Source organism: Mustelus asterias, unplaced genomic scaffold (genome assembly GCF_964213995.1).
Source record: "Mustelus asterias unplaced genomic scaffold, sMusAst1.hap1.1 HAP1_SCAFFOLD_2610, whole genome shotgun sequence".
NCBI lineage: Eukaryota > Metazoa > Chordata > Chondrichthyes > Carcharhiniformes > Triakidae > Mustelus > Mustelus asterias.
In genome coordinates this window covers 16,099-34,639 of record NW_027592555.1, presented here as the reverse complement: position 1 = coordinate 34,639, position 18,541 = coordinate 16,099, and the positions used below count along the sequence as shown (strand labels likewise).

Here is an 18,541-nt window from a genome sequence, read left to right as displayed (position 1 = left end):
ATACGCGCGGGAGAGGATACGCATCCAGCTGCGTATATCTGTTAATGGTCTGACTATAGTCTATGACCATCCGGGGTTTGTTTCCAGTTTTAACCACCACTACTTGCGCTCTCCATGGACTAGAGCTAGGTTGGATGATCCCTTCCCTGAGGAGCCGCTGAACTTCAGATCGAATAAAGATCTGATCCTCAGCGCTGTAACGCCTGCTCTTGGTTGCGATGGGCTTGCAGCCTGGCACGAGATTCTCGAATAAAGATGGTGGGGTGATTCTGAGTGTCGAGAGGCTACACGTGGAGCGCGCTGGGCAATTTGGAGGCTGCTGTGCTCCCACTGAAAGTGGAGGGAGCGGCCCATCGTACTGCAGGGTTACACTCCTCAGGTGGACCATTACGTCTAGTCCCTGGAGCATCGGAGCGCAAAGGTGCGGTACACAAGGAGCCTGAAGTTCTCATAAACTGTGCCCCGCACCGTCAGATTGACCACGCAGCTCCCTAGCACGGTAACAGACCGGGACCTCGACGCCATCGAAATTGTCTGTCTGACAGTCCGTACTCGGAGACCGCACCGTTTCACGGTGTCAGGGTGAATGAAGCTCTCCGTGCTCCCGCTGTCAAACAAACAATGAATTTGGCGTCCATTTACCTCTATGCCCATCATGGACTTGTCGAGTCTGTGAGGCTTGGCCTAGTCCAGGATGATTGACGCCACCATTGGGTCTTGGGTGCAACTGCAGGCAGCTGAGATGGTTGATGATGATGACCCCTGCTGGTCGTCTGCGGTCGGTGCCGACCAAAATGGCTGCGCCCATGGATCGCACGTGGTTGATGGCGCTAAAAGTGGCGGCCCCTGCAGGTCGCACGTGTCTTGCGTCTCCGTCGTCAGGAATGGCGGCGCTCTGGAATCGCACGTGGTGGAAGACCTCGAAGACGCTGGAGACAAGGAGACAGGCTCTGGAGAATCACACGCCGCGCTGCTATGTTTGGAGAGTGGTTTGGTCCTGCAGACTTTGGCATAATGCCCTTTCTTCCCACACGCGGAGCACAATGCCGTTCTAGCTGGACATCGCTGCCGAGGGTGTTTCGCCAATCCACAGAAGTAACACCGCGGGCCTCCTGGAGCTGCCGCCGTCGTCAGGTCCGAGGTTGGAAACACAATCGCGCAGTTTTTTGGAGCCGCTGAATAAAGTAGAGTCGGTGGCTGTACTTGCCACGATGTTCCCACGTGGTCAGTGGGGTACGTTTCTAGACTTCTGGAGGCCGTCTCCATAGCGTCGGCCAATTCTACTGTCTTAGCGAGGTCTAGGTTACCTTGCTCTAGCAGCCGAAGGCGAATGTACGACGAGCCGATTCCCGCCACGAACGCATCTCGGATCAAGTCGTTTGTATACTGGGCCGCCGACACTGGCTTGCAGTTGCAGGCTCTGGCTAGCTGCTGAAGTTCACACAGGTACTGTTCTGTCGTTTCGCCGGGCTGCCGCCGTCGAGTGGCTAGAAGGTGTCGAGCATGGATCTCGTTTGGCGGTTTGTTGTACCGCTTCTTAAGTAGTTCGATGGCCCCTATGTAGTCTTGGGCATCGCGGATTGATGAGTATACGGTGTCGCTTACCCTCGCGTGGAGGACCCGCAGTCTATCGGCGTCGTTTTGAATGGCTGTTGAGGCATCGATGTAGTCTTGAAAACACTTTAACCAATGGTCGAAAGTGTTCGATGCTCCTGCCGCACGTGGATCTAGTGTAAGCCACTCGGGTTTCAACATTTGCTCCATGGTTTTTCAAAATTTTGTCAGTTATAAAATTGATGCGCGATTAAATCACTCGGGAGGCTAGATTGTACCCGGGAAATAAAGGCTTTTATTACTGACAAGAATGGAGCACACTATATACAATACAATCCCAGACTAAAGGGTCACCAGGCAGTGCAGTGACCTTTATACTTCCCCTGGTAGGCGGAGCCAACTGGAGTGTACCACAGAACAATATCAACAGGTAGAACAGCCCAACCCTAACACCAACAGTGACAACAGTAACATATATACAAACACCCATAGTGCTGACCATCCATGGCTCAGCACTCATAGTGGTAACCAACTATGGTTCACCACAGGAGGGCGAGGGAGGGAGAGCGAGGGAGGGAGAGCGAGGGAGGGAGAGCGAGGGAGGGAGAGCGAGGGAGGGAGAGCGAGGGAGGGAGAGCGAGGGAGTGAGAGCGAGGGAGGGAGAGCGAGGGAGGGAGAGCGAGGGAGGGAGAGCGAGGGAGGGAGAGCGAGGGAGGGAGAGCGAGGGAGGGAGGGAGAGCGAGGGAGGGAGGGAGAGCGAGGGAGGGAGGGAGAGAGAGGGAGGGAGGGAGAGCGAGGGAGGGAGAGCGAGGGAGGGAGAGCGAGGGAGGGAGGGAGAATAAGGGAGGGAGAATAAGGGAGGGAGAGCGAGGGAGGGAGAGCGAGGGTGAGCGAGGGAGGGAGGGAGAGCGAGGGAGGGCGAGGGAGGGAGAGCGAGGGAGGGAGGGAGAGCGAGGGAGGGAGAGCGAGGGAGGGCGAGCGAGGGAGGGCGAGCGAGGGAGGGCGAGCGAGGGAGGGCGAGCGAGGGAGGGCGAGCGAGGGAGGGAGGGCGAGCGAGGGAGGGCGAGCGAGGGAGGGCGAGCGAGGGAGGGCGAGCGAGGGAGGGCGAGCGAGGGAGGGCGAGCGAGGGAGGGCGAGCGAGGGAGGGAGAGCGAGGGAGGGAGAGCGAGGGAGGGAGGGAGAGCGAGGGAGGGAGAGCGAGGGAGGGAGAATAGATCTGCTCCAATTGTGAGGCCTGTCTCCTGAAATGTTTCCAATGTTCTGGGAGAAAGACAGTGTTCCATTGTACCTGTATCCATCCTGCTACATAGAGGCATGTACCATGTCGAGAGCAAGTCATGGGAACAAGAAGAGTTTAAAAACCTCTGCAAAAATGTTTTCAATGTTTATTGGGCGTAACAATTTGAAATGAAAGCTATAGCAGCCAATCACGCATCACAGAGGAGTCAGCGGTGAGATCTTTGCCAGTTCAGGGGGTGATTGTCTTCATAAAAACCCTACAGTACAGAAAGAGGCCATTTGGCCCATCGAGTCTGCACCGACCACAATCCCACCCAGGCCCTACCCCCACATATTTTACCCGCTAATCCCTCGAATCTACGCATCCCAGGACACAGGGGCAATTTTTTAGCATGGCCAATCAACCTAACCCGCACATCTTTGGACTGTGGGAGGAAACCGGAGCACCCGGAGGAAACCCACGCAGACACGAAGAGAATGTGCAAACTCCACACAGACAGTGACCCAAGCCGGGAATCGAACCCAGGTCCCTGGAGCTGTGAAGCAGCAGTGCTAACCACTGTGCTACCGTCCCACCCCGCTTCCTGACATTGCACGGGCATTGAACATAAGAAATAGGAGCAGGAGTAGGCCATCTAGCCCCTCGAGCCTGCCCCGCCATTCAATAAGATCATGGCTGATCTGACGTGGATCAGTACCACTTACCCGCCTGATCCCCATAACCCTTAATTCCCTTACCGCTCAGGAATCCATCCATCCGCGCTTTAAACATATTCAGCAAGGTAGCCTCCACCACCTCAGTGGGCAGAGAATTCCAGAGATTCACCACCCTCTGGGAGAAGTTCCTCCTCAACTCTGTCTTAAACCGACCCCCCTTTATTTTGAGGCTGTGTCCTCTAGTTTTAACTTCCTTACTAAGTGGAAAGAATCCCTCCACCTCCACCCTATCCAGCCCCCGCATTATCTTATAAGTCTCCATAAGATCCCCCCTCATCCTTCTAAACTCCAACGAGTACAAACCCAATCTCCTCAGCCTCTCCTCATAATCCAAACCCCTCATCTCCGGTATCAACCTGGTGAACCTTCTCTGCACTCCCTCCAATGCCAATATATCCTTCCTCATATAAGGGGACCAATACTGCACACAGTATTCCAGCTGCGGCCTCACCAATGCCCTGTACAGGTGCATCAAGACATCCCTGCTTTTATATTCTATCCCCCTCGCAATATAGGCCAACATCCCATTTGCCTTCTTGATCACCTGTTGTACCTGCAGACTGGGCTTTTGCGTCTCATGCACAAGGACCCCCAGGTCCCTTTGCACGGTAGCATGTTTTAATTTGTTTCCATTGAGATAGTAATCCCATTTGTTATTATTTCCTCCAAAGTGTATAACCTCGCATTTCTCAACGTTATACTCCATTTGCCATATCCTCGCCCACTCACTCAGCCTGTCCAAATCTCTCTGCAGATCTTCTCCGTCCTCCACACGATTCACTTTTCCACTTATCTTTGTGTCGTCTGCAAACTTCGTTACCCTACACTCCGTCCCCTCCTCCATTGGAACCACAGGAGACTGTGACTGTCCAGTCAGAGGGTAACAGACATCAGTGCCCTTGTCAGTGTGGACCTCTGTGGCAATGGATAGCCGACTGCATCACCAATCATCACCCAGGTGACTGGTCCCTCTTCACCCAACTGGACAACACATTGGGATCACATGGGGCAAGGCAGGGTCAGGGGGCATCGGGTCTGCTGTCCCACACTCCCCTCCACCAAGGGTCTCATTCATTGAACTGATCTGCCACCTTCTCTATAACAAGGCTCCCCAGGGAGGTGTGGACCTTGAGGATGGTGCGGCCCAGGAGGAGGTCCCCTCATCAGCAGGAGCGGGAGGGAAGAGAGAACAAAGAACTGAAGGCAGATGGAGATGACGCTGCATAGCGAGGTGACTCCTGCCGCCACCCTCTGCAAAGAGGATCTCCCTCCTCTCCCTCAGGCCTCAGGCCTCAGGTCCCTGTGCTGCAGTGAAAGGCTGGAATCCACAGAGACAGACACTGGTTCAGGAAGGTCACTTTCCCAACACCGGCGAGTTAGCGATGGGCAATAACGGCCTTGCCACTGAGGCTCTCGTCCAAGAAACAATTAGAATTGTTTTTTATTCATTGGTGGGACACGGGCGTCGCTGACTGGCCAGCATTTACTGCCCATCCCTCGGTGCCTGAGGGCTATTGAGAGTCAACAACATTGCTGTGGCTCTGCAATCACATGTCGGCCAGACCAGGTAAGGATGGCAGATTTCCTTCCTAAAGGACAATCGTGATGGGTTCACTGATGCAAAATGTAATCTTTTTTCTGAAGGATTCACTTGCTGCGTTCGGTCCAATGCAAAAAAAGACCCTGACAAATGAAGCTCAATGTAAGTGGGAAAAATCATCATTTGAATCAATAGAATGTTTACCTTCTCTCCTTTTCCGCCTTTCAGGCCGCGGACTCCGTCAGCGCCCTGTTCCAAACACAAACAGAGGCAGCACCGTGAGATTCGAGGCTAAGAAAGAAATTCAGCTCCTTCATACCAAAGAGAGACTTTGGTCAGATTTACCTTCACTCCTCGCGGTCCTGGATAGCCGATTGGACCTTGTGGACCTGATGAGCCCTGACAATAGAAATGGGCAAAGGAGATTGTTAGCAATCAAATCTGTTCAAATCTGCGGTTGGCGTGGCGATGAATTTGGGGAACTGACGAGTGATGTGAATCTTACCTGTGCACCTTTCTCTCCAGATGGTCCCTCTTTGCCCGGGTGTCCCTGTCAGAAAATAAATCAATGGATATGTTCTCAAAGCAGAGGAGGTGCTGAACTCTGACTAAAGCACTATGGTTTGACAAGAGTTTTTATCATTTAAGTGGATGGTTTTAAAATCCGCTGATGTTTCGCAAAAGGAAAGTAAGGAGATTCTTTAGTCAGTAATAAGAAGAGTTGTTGACTTACCGGAGGCCCATCGGCTCCCGCCAGGCCTGGCAACCCAGCCTTACCCTGGGGCCCCTTTAAAACAGAATAAAACAAAATCACAATGAAATGTCACAAATCCTCAAAACTGCAAGAAAATTCCAACTCTCAGGGAATCCCGACAAAGCAGACTGAGTCCTGAAATCGCTTCTGGTTGTTTTTAAGACTTACCTTCGCTCCAGGAGGTCCGATTGTACCTTGTGGGCCAGGGAGACCCTGTGTGTAGAGAGAGAGAGAGAGAGAGAGAGAGTGAGGCAGAGAGAAACTTTTCCAATCACTTCAGACCTGCTTTCATTTCAGGGAAGGGATTTCCTCCTGAAGAAGTGAATTGGAACCCAACCACTTTCAATAAATCTTCACTGTCTGACTTTTGTTTTATTAAAGCCGAGAAGGAGGTACAGTGCTGCAGCAAAGCTGGACTGGAGCAGCTTTCCAGGAGAAATCCGATCCTTCTCACAAATCCCCGCAGGTGGTCCTCACTTATTACTATTCCAAACACGATCGAGAGCTTCCCACACGCCTGCAGGCAGCAAAGCTCAGCCAAGCTCGCCGCGACCGCCCGCTCCCCGCCAAACCTCCCGCAACCAGCCACCCCCCCTCCAACCGCCCGCTCCCCCCGCAAACCCCCCACAACCAGCCACCCCCCCTCCAACTGCCCGCTCCCCCCCAAACCCCCCGCAACCAGCCACCCCCCCTCCAACCGCTCGCTCCCCCCCAAATCCCCCACAACCAGCCACCCCCCCTCCAACTGCCCGCTCCCTCCAGCCCCCCACAACCAGCTACCCCCCCTTCAACTGCCCGCTCCCCCCCAAACCTCCTGCAACCAGCCACCCCCCCTCCAACTGCCCGCTCCCCCCCAAACCCCCCGCAACCAGCCATCCCCCTCTAACTGCCCACTCTCCCCTAAACCCCTCTACACTGCCCCCCCAAAACCCCCCTACACCTCCCCCCTCCAACTCCTGCAACCGCCCGCTCCCACCAACCACCCACAACCATGCACTCCCCTCCAATTCCCACCCTACACCGTCCCCCTCCAATCGCCCACTCTCCCCCAACCCTAACCACCCATTCTGAACCACCCCCGCCACGCACTCCCCTCTAAACTTCCCTACACCACCCCCTCCAAACCCCAACCACCCACTCCCCTGGCTGGGACTCGCTGCCGGGGCAGGCAGTGGAACCAGATACAAAGAACAAAGAACAATACAGCACAGGAACAGGCCCTTCGGCCCTCCAAGCCCGGGCCGCTCCCTGGTCCAAACTAGACCATTCTTTTGTATCCCTCCATTCCCACTCCATTCATGTGGCTATCTAGATAAGTCTTAAACGTTCCCAGTGTGTCCGCCTCCACCACCTTGCCCGGCAGCGCATTCCAGGCCCCCACCACCCTCTGTGTAAAATACGTCCTTCTGATATCTGTGTTAAACCTCCCCCCCTTCACCTTGAACCTACGACCCCTCGTGAACGTCACCACCGACCTGGGGAAAAGCTTCCCACCGTTCACCCTATCTACGCTTTTCATAATTTTATACACCTTTATTAGGTCACCCCTCATCCTCCGTCTTTCCAGTGAGAACAACCCCAGTTTACCCAATCTCTCCTCATAACTAAGCCCTTCCATACCAGGCAACATCCTGGTAAACCTCCTCTGCACTCTCTCTAAAGCCTCCACGTCCTTCTGGTAGTGTGGCGACCAAAACTGGGCGCAGTATTCCAAATGCGGCCGAACCAACATTCTATACAACTGCAACATCAGACCCCAACTTTTATACTCAATGCCCCGTCCTATAAAGGCAAGCATGCCATATGCCTTCTTCACTACCTTCTCCACCTGTGACATCACCTTCAAGGATCTGTGGACTTGCACACCCAGGTCCCTCTGCGTATCTACACCCTTTATGGTTCTGCCATTTATCGTATAGCTCCACCCTACGTTAGTTCGACCAAAATGCATCACTTCGCATTTATCTGGATTGAACTCCATCTGCCATTTCTTTGCCCAACTTTCCAGCCTATCTATATCCTTCTGTAGCCTCTGACAATGTTCCTCACTATCTGCAAGTCCAGCCATTTTCGTGTCGTCCGCAAACTTACTGATCACCCCAGTTACACCTTCTTCCAGATCGTTTATATAAATCACAAACATCAGAGGTCCCAATACAGAGCCCTGCGGAACACCACTAGTCATGATGTGGAGATGCCGGTGTTGGACTGGGGTAAACACAGTAAGAAGTTTAACAACACCAGGTTAAAGTCCAACAGGTTTATTTGGTAGCAAAAGCCACACAAGCTTTTGGAGCTCCAAGCCCCTTCTTCAGGTGCGTGGGAATTCTGTTCACAAACAGGGCATATAAAGACACAAACTCAATTTACATGAATAATAGTTGGAATGCGAATACTTACAGCTAATCAAGTCTTTAAGATATAAACAATGTGAGTGGAGAGAGCATCAAGACAGGCTAAAGAGATGTGTATTGTCTCCAGACAGTGAGACTCTGCAGGTCCAGGCAAGCTGTGGGGGTTACAAATAGTGTGACAGGAACCCAATATCCCGGTTGAGCCCGTCCTCGTGTGTGCGGAACTTGGCTATCAGTTTCTGCTCAGCGACTCTGCGCCGTCGTGTGTCATGAAGGCCGCCTTGGAGAATGCTTACCCGAAGATCGGAGGCTGAATGCCCGTGACCGCTGAAGTGCTCCCCAACAGGAAGAGAACAGTCTTGCCTGGTGATTGTCGAGCGGTGTTCATTCATCCGTTGTCGCAGCGTCTGCATAGTTTCCCCAATGTACCATGCCTCGGGACATCCTTTCCTGCAGCGTATCAGGTAGACAACGTTGGCCGAGTTGCAAGAGTATGTACCGTGTACCTGGTAGATGGTGTTCTCACGTGAGATGATGGCATCTGTGTCGATGATCCGGCACGTCTTGCAGAGGTTGCTGTGGCAGGGTTGTGTGGTGTCGTGGTCACTGTTCTCCTGAAGAACAGTGACCACGACACCACACAACCTTCTTCAGGAGAACAGTGACCACGACACCACACAACCCTGCCACAGCAACCTCTGCAAGACGTGCTGGACCATCGACACCGATGCCATCATCTCACGTGAGAACACCATCCACCAGGTACACGATACATACTCTTGCAACTCGGCCAATGTTGTCTACCTGATATGCATGAAGTGGAGATGCCGGCGTTGGACTGGGGTAAACACAGTAAGAAGTTTAACAACACCAGGTTAAAGTCCAACAGGTTTATTTGGTAGCAAAAGCCACACAAGCTTTCGGAGCTCCAAGCCTCTTTTTCAGGTGAGTTTGTGTCTTTATATGCACCGTTTGTGAACAGAATTCCCACTCACCTGAAGAAGGGGCTTGGAGCTCCGAAAGCTTGTGTGGCTTTTGCTACCAAATAAACCTGTTGGACTTTAACCTGGTGTTGTTAAACGTCTTACTGTGTCTACCTGATACGCTGCAGGAAAGGATGTCCCGAGGCATGGTACATTGGGGAAACCATGCAGACGCTGCGACAACAGATGAATGAACACCGCTCGACAATCACCAGGCAAGACTGTTCTCTTCCTGTTGGGGAGCACTTCAGCAGTCACGGGCATTCAGCCTTGGATCTTCAGGTCAGCGTTCTCCAAGGCGGCCTTCACGACACACGACGGCGCAGAGTCGCTGAGCAGAAACTCATAGCCAAATTCCGCACACATGAGGACGGCCTCAACCGGGATATTGGGTTCATATCACACTATTTGTAATCCCCACAGCTTGCCTGGACCTGCAGAGTCTCACTGTCTGGAGACAATACGCATTTCTTTAGCCTGTCTTGATGCTCTCTCCACTCACATTGTTTATATCTTAAAGACTTGATTAGTTGTAAGTATTCACATTCCAACCATTATTCATGTAAATTGAGTTTGTGTCTTTATATGCCCCGTTTGTGAACAGAATTCCCACTCACCTGAAGAAGGGGCTTGGAGCTCCGAAAGCTTGTGTGGCTTTTGCGACCAAATTAAACCTGTTGGACTTTAACCTGGTGTTGTTAAACTTCTTACTGCAAACACCACTTGTCACAGGCATCCAGCCGGAAAAAAACCCTTCCACAACTACCCTCTGTCTTCTGTGACCAAGCAAGTTCTCCACCCATCTAGCCACCTTTATCCCATGAGATCCCAACCTTTTGCACCAACGCACCATGAGGGACTTGGTCAAACGCTTTGCTAAAGTCCATATAGACGACATCCACGGCCCTTCCCTCGTCAACCATTCTAGTCACTTCTTCAAAAAACTCCACCAGGTTAGAGAGGCATGACCTCCCTCTCACAAAACCATGCTGACTATCGTTAATGAGTTTATTCCTTTCAAAATGCGCATACATCCTATCTCTAAGAATCCTCTCCAACAACTTCCCTACCATGGACGTCAAGCTCACCGGCCTATAATTTCCCGGGTTATCCTTCCTACCCTTCTTAAATAACGGGACCACATTAGCTATCCTCCAATCCTCTGGGATCTCACCTGTGTCCAGTGACGAGACAAAGATTTGCGTCAGAGGCCCAGCGATTTCATCTCTCATCTCCCTGAGCAGCCTTGGATAGATTCCATCAGGCCCTGGGGATTTGTCAGTCTTTATATTCCCTAAAAAACCTAACACTTCCTCCCTTGTAATGGAGATTTTCTCTAACGGGTCAACACTCCCCTCCGAGACACTCCCAGTCAACACATCCCTCTCCTTTGTGAATACCAACGCAAAGTATTCATTTAGGATCTCCCCTACTTCTTTGGGCTCCAAGCATAATTCCCCACTTTAGTCCCCGAGAGGTCCGATTTTTTCCCTGACAACCCTTTTGTTCCTAACGTATGAATAAAATGGCTTGGGATTCTCCTTAATCCTGTCTGCCAAGGACATTTCGTGACCCCTTTTTGCCCTTCTAATTCCTCGTTTGAGTTCTTTCCTACTTTCTTTGTATTCCTCCAGAGCTCCCTCCGTTTTTAGCTGCCTGGACCTAATGTACGTCTCTCTTTTCTTTTTGACCAATCCCTCAATTTCCCTGGTTATCCACGGTTCTCGAATCCTACCCTTCCTATCCTTTTTTACAGGCACATGCCTATCCTGCAGCCCTAACAACTGTTCCTTAAAAGACTCCTACATGCCAGATGTGGATTTACCCTCAAACAGCCTCTCCCAATCAAGAGCTGCCAATTTCTGTCTACGATCGTGAGTTTTAAGAGGCGTCTTGAGAAATACATGAATAGGATGGGAATGGAGGGATATAGAGTTTAATGCAGACAAGTGTGAGGTATTGCACTTTGGAAGGACAAACCAAGGTAGAACATACAAGGTAAATGGTAGGACACTGAAGAGTGCAGTCGAACAGAGGGATCTGGGAATACAGATACATAATTCCCTCAAAGTGGCGTCACAGGTAGAAAGGGTCGTAAAGAGTGCATTTGGTACATTGGCCTTTATAAATCAAAGTATTGAGTATAGGAGTTGGAATGTTATGGTGAGGTTGTATAAGACATTGGTGAGGCCGAATTTAGAGTATTGTGTGCAGTTTTGGTCACCTAATTACAGGAAGGATATTAATAAGGTTGAAAGAGTGCAGAGAAGGTTTACAAGGATGTTGCCGGGACTTGAGAAACTGAGTTACAGAGAAAGGTTGAATAGGTTAGGACTTTATTCCCTGGAGCGTAGAAGAATGAGGGGAGATTTGATAGAGGTGTATAAAATTATGATGGGTATAGATAGAGTGAATGCAAGCAGGCTTTTTCCACTGAGGCTAGGGGAGAAAAAAACTAGAGGACATGGGTTAAGGGTGAAGGGGGAAAAGTTTAAAGGGAATATTAGGGGGGGCTTCTTCACGCAGAGAGTGGTGGGAGTGTGAAATGAGCTGCCAGATGAAGTGGTGAATGCGGGCTCACTTCTAACATTTAAGAAAAACTTGGACAGGTACATGGATGAGAGGGGTGTGGAGGGATATGGTCCAGGTGCAGGTCAGTGGGACTAGGCAGAAAAATGGTTCAGCACAGACAAGAAGGGCCAAAAGGCCTGTTTCTGAGCTGTAATGTTCTGTGGTTCTATGGTCCCTGAAAGGGTAGGGGGTTTTAGTTAAGTCGGGCAGTATGGTCGGTACAGGCTTGGAGGGCCGAAGGGCCTGTTCCTGTGCTGTAATTTTCTTTGTTCTTTGTTCAGCCGCCTGCCCCTCACCAACCCCCCTACCCCACCTGCCCTTCACCAACCCCCCTACCCCACCTGCCCTTCACCAACCCCCCTACCCCACCTGCTCCTCACCAACCCCCCTACCCCGCCTGCCCCCACCAACCCCCCTACCCCGCCAGCCCCCAACAACCCCCCTACCCCACCTGCTCCTCACCAACCCCCCTACCCCGCCTGCCCCCACCAACCCCCCTACCCCGCCTGCCCCCACCAACCCCCCTACCCCGCCTGCCCCCACCAACCCCCCCTACCCCGCCTGCTCCTCACCAACCCCCCTACCCCACCTGCCCCTCACCAACCCCCCTACCCCACCTGCTCCTCACCAACCCCCCTACCCCGCCTGCTCCTCACCAACCCCCCTACCCCGCCTGCCCCACCAACCCCCCTACCCCGCCTGCTCCTCACCAACCCCCCTACCCCGCCTGCTCCTCACCAACCCCCCCTATCCCACCTGCTCCTCACCAACCCCCCTACCCCGCCTGCCCCCACCAACCCCCCTACCCCACCTTCTCCTCACCAACCCCCCTACCCCGCCTGCCCCCACCAACCCCCCTACCCCACCTGCTCCTCACCAACCCCCCTACCCCGCCTGCCCCCACCAACCCCCCTACCCCGCCTGCTCCTCACCAACCCCCCTACCCCGCCTGCCCCCACCAACTCCCCTACCCCGCCTGCTCCTCACCAACCCCCCTACCCCGCCTGCCCCACCAACCCCCCCTACCCCGCCTGCTCCTCACCAACCCCCCTACCCCGCCTGCTCCTCACCAACCCCCCTACCCCACCTGCCCCTCACCAACCCCCCTACCCCACCTGCCCCTCACCAACCCCGCCTGCCCCTCACCAACCCCCCTACCCCGCCTGCCCCCACCAACCCCCCTACCCCGCCTGCCCCCACCAACCCCCTACCCCGCCTGCTCCTCACTAACCCCCCTACCTCGCCTGCCCCCACCAACCCCCCCCACCCCTCACCAACCCCCCTACCCCACCTGCCCCTCACCAACCCCGCCTGCCCCTCACCAACCCCCCTACCCCGCCTGCCCCCACCAACCCCCCTACCCCGCCTGCCCCCACCAACCCCCTACCCCGCCTGCTCCTCACTAACCCCCCTACCTCGCCTGCCCCCACCAACCCCCCCCACCCCTCACCAACCCCCCCACCCCGCCTGCCCACCAGCCCCCCTACCCCGCCTGCTCCTCACCAACCCCCCTACCCCGCCTGCCCCCAACAACCCCCCTACCCCGCCTGCCCCCAACAACCCCCCTACCCCGCCTGCCCCCACCAACCCCCCTACCCCGCCTGCCCCCACCAACCCCCCTACCCCGCCTGCTCCTCACCAACCCCCCTACCCCGCCTGCCCCCACCAACCCCCCCTACCCCGCCTGCCCCTCACCAACCCCCCCTACCCCGCCTGCTCCTCACCAACCCCCCTACCCCGCCTGCTCCTCACCAACCCCCCTACCCCGCCTGCCCCTCACCAACCCCCCTACCCCGCCTGCTCCTCACCAACCCCCCCTACCCCGCCAGCCCCCACCAACCCCTCAACCACGCACTCCCCTTCAAACCCCCTCAACACCCCAAATACCCTACCCTCCACCACACCCCACCCCCCAACTAACCCCTCCAACACCCAAATACTCCCTACACCACCCACTCCCCTCCAACCTCTTCAACTACCTCTCCCCTCCAATCCTAACACAGCCCCACACTTCTCCCACCCCTCCACTTCCCACACAACCTCCTCCTCTACCCTCCCCTCTTTCCAGACTCCCTTTTTCTCTTACTGTTCCTCTCTCTTCCTCCGCTCCGATCATTACTGCCCCGCTCCCCCCTCCCTCCCCACCTTTGGGAAGATGCCACCGTACACACAATTACAATGACAATCTGCCCTCACAGCCTCTAACTTACTTGCGTTCCTGGGATTCCCTGCTGCCCCGCTGGGCCCGGCTCCCCCTGAGGCCCCTGCAGAGAGAGAGAAAGAGAGTGAGAGAATGAGTGAGAAAGAAAGAGTTAGACAGAGAGAGAGAGAGAGAGAGACAGAGGGAGTGAGGGAGAGAGAAAGAGAGGGTTTGAGAGAGACAGAGAGAGTGAGTGAGAAAGAGGGAGTGAGTGAGTGAGAGACAGAGAGAGTGAGCGAGAAAGAGAGGGTTAGAGAGAGAGCGAGAAAGAGAGGGTTAGAGAGAGAGAGAGACAGAGTGAGCGAGAAAGAGAGGGTTAGAGGGAGAGACAGAGAAAGTGAGCGAGAAAGAGAGGGTTGGAGAGAGACAGAGTGAGTGAGAAAGTGGGAATGAGAGTGAGTGAGACAGAGAGAGAGTGAGTGAGTGAGTGAGTGAGAGATGGAGAGCGAGAGAGAATGAGAGCGAGAGTGCGAGAGAGACGGGAATTAAATCGAAGCAAGTTTCAATCCAGCAAATGTCCAGTTCCAGCAGATCCACATCTTTATCCATCAAACTTTCAGAGGGACAGGTCTCTACACAGTAACATTCTTACATTCTGTCCCACATTCACACTCTCGCATTCACACACACACCCACACACACACCCACCCACCCACCCAGTCACACACACACCCACCTAGTCACACACACACCCACACACACACCCACCCACCCACCCAGTCACCCACCCACCCACCCAGTCACACACCCAGTCAGTCAAACTCACACATGTCCTGGGAGACAGTAGTATTGTGTAACTTCACTGGACTAAATTCAAATCTATTAAATTCAATTAATAAAATCTGCAATTGATCCCATGAAATCATTGACGTTTATTGTAAAAACCCATCTGGTTCACGAATGTCCTTTAGGGAAGGAAATCTGCCGTCCTTACCCAGTCTGGCCTACATGTGACTCCAGAGCCACAGCAATGTGGGTGACTTTCACTGCACGCGGTTTTGTATACACTTACTAATGAAGTCAGTTACCAGAGTGGCGTACTCGTTCAGGCTGGTCACAGAGTTTTAAAATATTGACCAGTCCACTGACTCCAAGCAGCCCCGAGGCGGTCATCCAATTGCTCAGACCAACATTGCACGACTTTCTTTGATGGATTTTCCCGCTTCTATTTTTGTTTGTAAGCCGGGAGCAGGAGCACAGCCTTGTGGTCTGATTTGCCAAAGTGTGGGCGGGTGATAGAGCGTAGGTGTGTTTGATATTTGTGTAGCAGTGGTCTCGGATGTTTGGGTCTCTGGTGGAGCAGGAGATGTGTTGGTGGTAACTTGGTCGGACGCTCTTGAGCTTGGCCTGATTGAAGTCCCCAGCCACGATGAACAAGGCCTCGGGATGTTTCGTCTCAAGGTTATTCGTAGTGGTGAATATTTCACATCCACATGGGGTGGGATGTAAACTGCCATCAGGATGATGGCGGTGAACTCCCACGGAAGGTAGTAGGGGCGGCATTTTGGCGTCAGGTATTCTAAGTCTGGGGAGCAGAAAGTTGCCAGTGTTGCTACGTCTAGGTACCACGAGGTGTTGATTTGGAAGTAGACCCCACCTCCCCTAGTCTTGCCTGAGGCCGCTGTACGGTCCATTCGAGCTTCACTCTCACCTACAGGCCTGCACGTTTCCCACACTTCCTGGTATGTCTGCTTCTTTTCGAGCCTGGGAGACGGTGAGAGTGGTTTGTGGTGTTAAGGGTATAGTCGTGTCCAATGAGGTTCTTTGCTCTGGTCAGTGTGAAGATGTAGGATTTGTTGTCTTGCTTGCAAAAGAACAACAAAGAACAAAGAACAATACAGCACAGGAACAGGCCCATCGCCCTCCAAGCCTGCACCGATCATGTGTTCCTAACTAGACCATCCGTTTCTATCCCTCTATTCCCAATCTGTTCATGTGGCTATCTCGATAAGTCTTAAACGATCCCAGTGTGTCCGCCTCAACCACCTTGCTTGGCAGTGCATTCCAGGCCCCCACCACCCTCTGTGTAAAATACGTCCCCCGCATATCCGTATTGAACCTTGCCCCCCTTACCTTGAACTTGTGACCCCTTGTGTTTGTCATTTCTGACCTGGGAAAAAGCTTCCCACTGTTCACTCTATGCCCTTCATAATTTTATAAACTTCTATTCGGTCGCCCCTCAACCTCCGTCTTTCCAGGGAGAACAACCCTAGTTTACTCAATCTCTCCTCATAGCTAATACCCTCCATACCAGGCAATATCCTGGTAAACCTTCTCTGCACTCTCTCCAAAGCCTCCAAAGCGTCCTTCTGGTAGTGTGGCGACCAGAACTGGACGCAGTATTCCAAATGTGGCCTAACCAGCGTTCTATACAGCTGCAACATCATATGCCAACTTTTATACTCTATGCCCCATCCAATAAAGGCAAGCATGCCATATGCCTTCTTCACCACCTTTTCTACCTGTGCTGCCACCTTTAAGGATCTGTGGACTTGCACACCCAGATCCCTCTGTGTGTCTATACTCCTGATGGTTCTGTCATTTATTGTATAGCTCCCCCTTACATTAGATCTACCGAAATGCATCACTTCGCATTTATCTGGATTAAATTCCATCTGCCATTTCTCCGCCCAATGTTTCAGCCTATCTATATCCTGCTGTATTCTCTGACAATGTTCATCACTATCCGCAACTCCAACAATCTTTGTGTCGTCCGTAAACTTACTAATCAGACCAGCTACATCTTCCTCCAAATCATTTATATATATCACAAACAGCAGAGGTCCCAGTACAGAGCCCTGCAGAACACCACTAGTCACAGACCTCCAATCAGAAAAAGACCCCTCCACTGCTACCCTCTGTCTTCTATGACCAAGCCAGTTCTCCACCCATCTAGCGAACTCACTTTTGAGCCCGTGAGATTTAACCTTTCGCACCAGCCTGCCATGAGGGACCTTGTCAAATGCTTTACTAATATCCATGTAGACGACATCCACGGCCCTTCCCTCGTCAATCATTTTTGTCACCTTCTCAAAAAACTCAACCAAATTTGTGAGGCATGACCTCCCTCGTACAAAACCATGCTGTCTATCGCTAACGAGACTATTCAGTTCTAAATATGTATAGATCCTATCTCTAAGAATCTTCTCCAACAATTTCCCCACCACGGACGTCAAGCTCACCGGCCTATAATTACCCGGATTATCCTTCCTACCCTTCTTAAATAACGGGACCACATTTGCTATCCTCCAATCATCTGGGACCTCACCTGTGTCCAATGAAGAAACAAAGATTTCTGTTAGAGGCCCAGCAATTTCATCTCTTGTCTCTCTCAGTAATGTACGACAGATGCCATCTGGCCCTGGGGATTTGTCTACCTTAATGCTTCCTAAAACACCTAACACTTCCTCCCTGGTAATTGCGGTTCCTGTCTCCTAATTTAAGCGATGATGCAGACAGCAATAACACCCCATCTTCCTGATAGATTCCTCATTGCAGTGAGAGTGACAGACACCTGAGTTAGTATTTGTTTCCAAAGGTCCACTTTTGGTCTAGGGTTCTGTGACTTTGAGCTGAAGGTGTCTCCAATGTGTCTGAGAGTATTGACCCTTGATGCCCAATGTGGATTCTGCATCAACATTCACCCCGCAGCATCAGCCAGGCGATTGGATGTTCCACTTTCAGCCGGCCGTTAGGGTCACTGTGATCTCAGGCTGCTGTTTGCACTGAGCCTGAGGGTGAATGTTCGGTATCCACAAAATCATCCTGAGAGTGGCCCATGGCCACAGTTCCAAAGTGATCATCAAGATTGTCCAGTCACCCAACAGTTTGTCAGTTCCAGAATACTCTGCTGAATGTGAAGGCTGAGAACGAGGGGTTAAAACTCAGTGAACAATCAGGACCACTGTGAGAGTCAGTGCACACCATTGCTTCACTTGTCTGATTCCCTGCATGTCAATTTATCAGCTGCTAACCTGTCTCAGCTGTTCCTCTGTCCCCAGCTTGGAACTAACATTTCAGCTGGGTGGCCCATTAATGCCCCTCTCCCACCTCCCCCCAGTCACGTGAAACCTTCCCAGCTCATTACCACTCCCTCGGAGCCCTTGCACTGCAGCCCAGCAAAAGCCACCCCTGCCTTAACCCTGGTGTGGTTGCTATAGAGACTCGCCTGTGATACCCCCTGAAACGGATGCGGTGAAGCCTGGATCTGACCTCTGTTAGTTCTGCCTAATGGAAGGTGTGTTCATTAATCTGGGATTCCCGCGTGATGGGCAGCTGTCTCCAGCTGTGTCCAGCTGTATGTTGGTTATACCCTGTTGTCAAACGTGTTGTTGTCATTGCCGCTGACGTGGATTCTGCCGAGTGTCCAGCGAGAGGTGTCACAATCAGATGCTGGTTTATGTGAATTATCTTCATGCTATTGGGGGCAGGAAGAGTGCACACACCCACACACACACCCACACACACACCCACACACACACCCACACACACTCCCACACACACACCCACACACACACCCACACACACACCCACACACACTCCCACACACACTCCCACACACACACACACTCCACCTCCCCACACACACACCCGCCTACACACACCCATAACCACACACACACACACTCA

General features: G+C 52.8%; 1 protein-coding gene across 1 annotated transcript in view; it reads right to left on the bottom strand.

Moving 5' to 3' along the window:
- Window positions 1-5,253: 5,253 nt before the first annotated feature.
- The window catches only part of LOC144489858 (uncharacterized), a 28,419-nt gene continuing 15,131 nt past the window's right edge, over window positions 5,254-18,541 (bottom strand). Inside the window, exons 6-11 of the mRNA XM_078207694.1 lie at window positions 13,923-13,976; window positions 5,973-6,017; window positions 5,784-5,837; window positions 5,556-5,600; window positions 5,396-5,449; window positions 5,254-5,299 (exon numbers count right to left, since the gene is read on the bottom strand). Of these exons, the coding sequence (XP_078063820.1) occupies window positions 5,398-5,449; window positions 5,556-5,600; window positions 5,784-5,837; window positions 5,973-6,017; window positions 13,923-13,976 (250 nt within the window). The 3' untranslated portion in view covers window positions 5,254-5,299; window positions 5,396-5,397. The remainder of the gene's footprint in view (window positions 5,300-5,395; window positions 5,450-5,555; window positions 5,601-5,783; window positions 5,838-5,972; window positions 6,018-13,922; window positions 13,977-18,541) is intronic.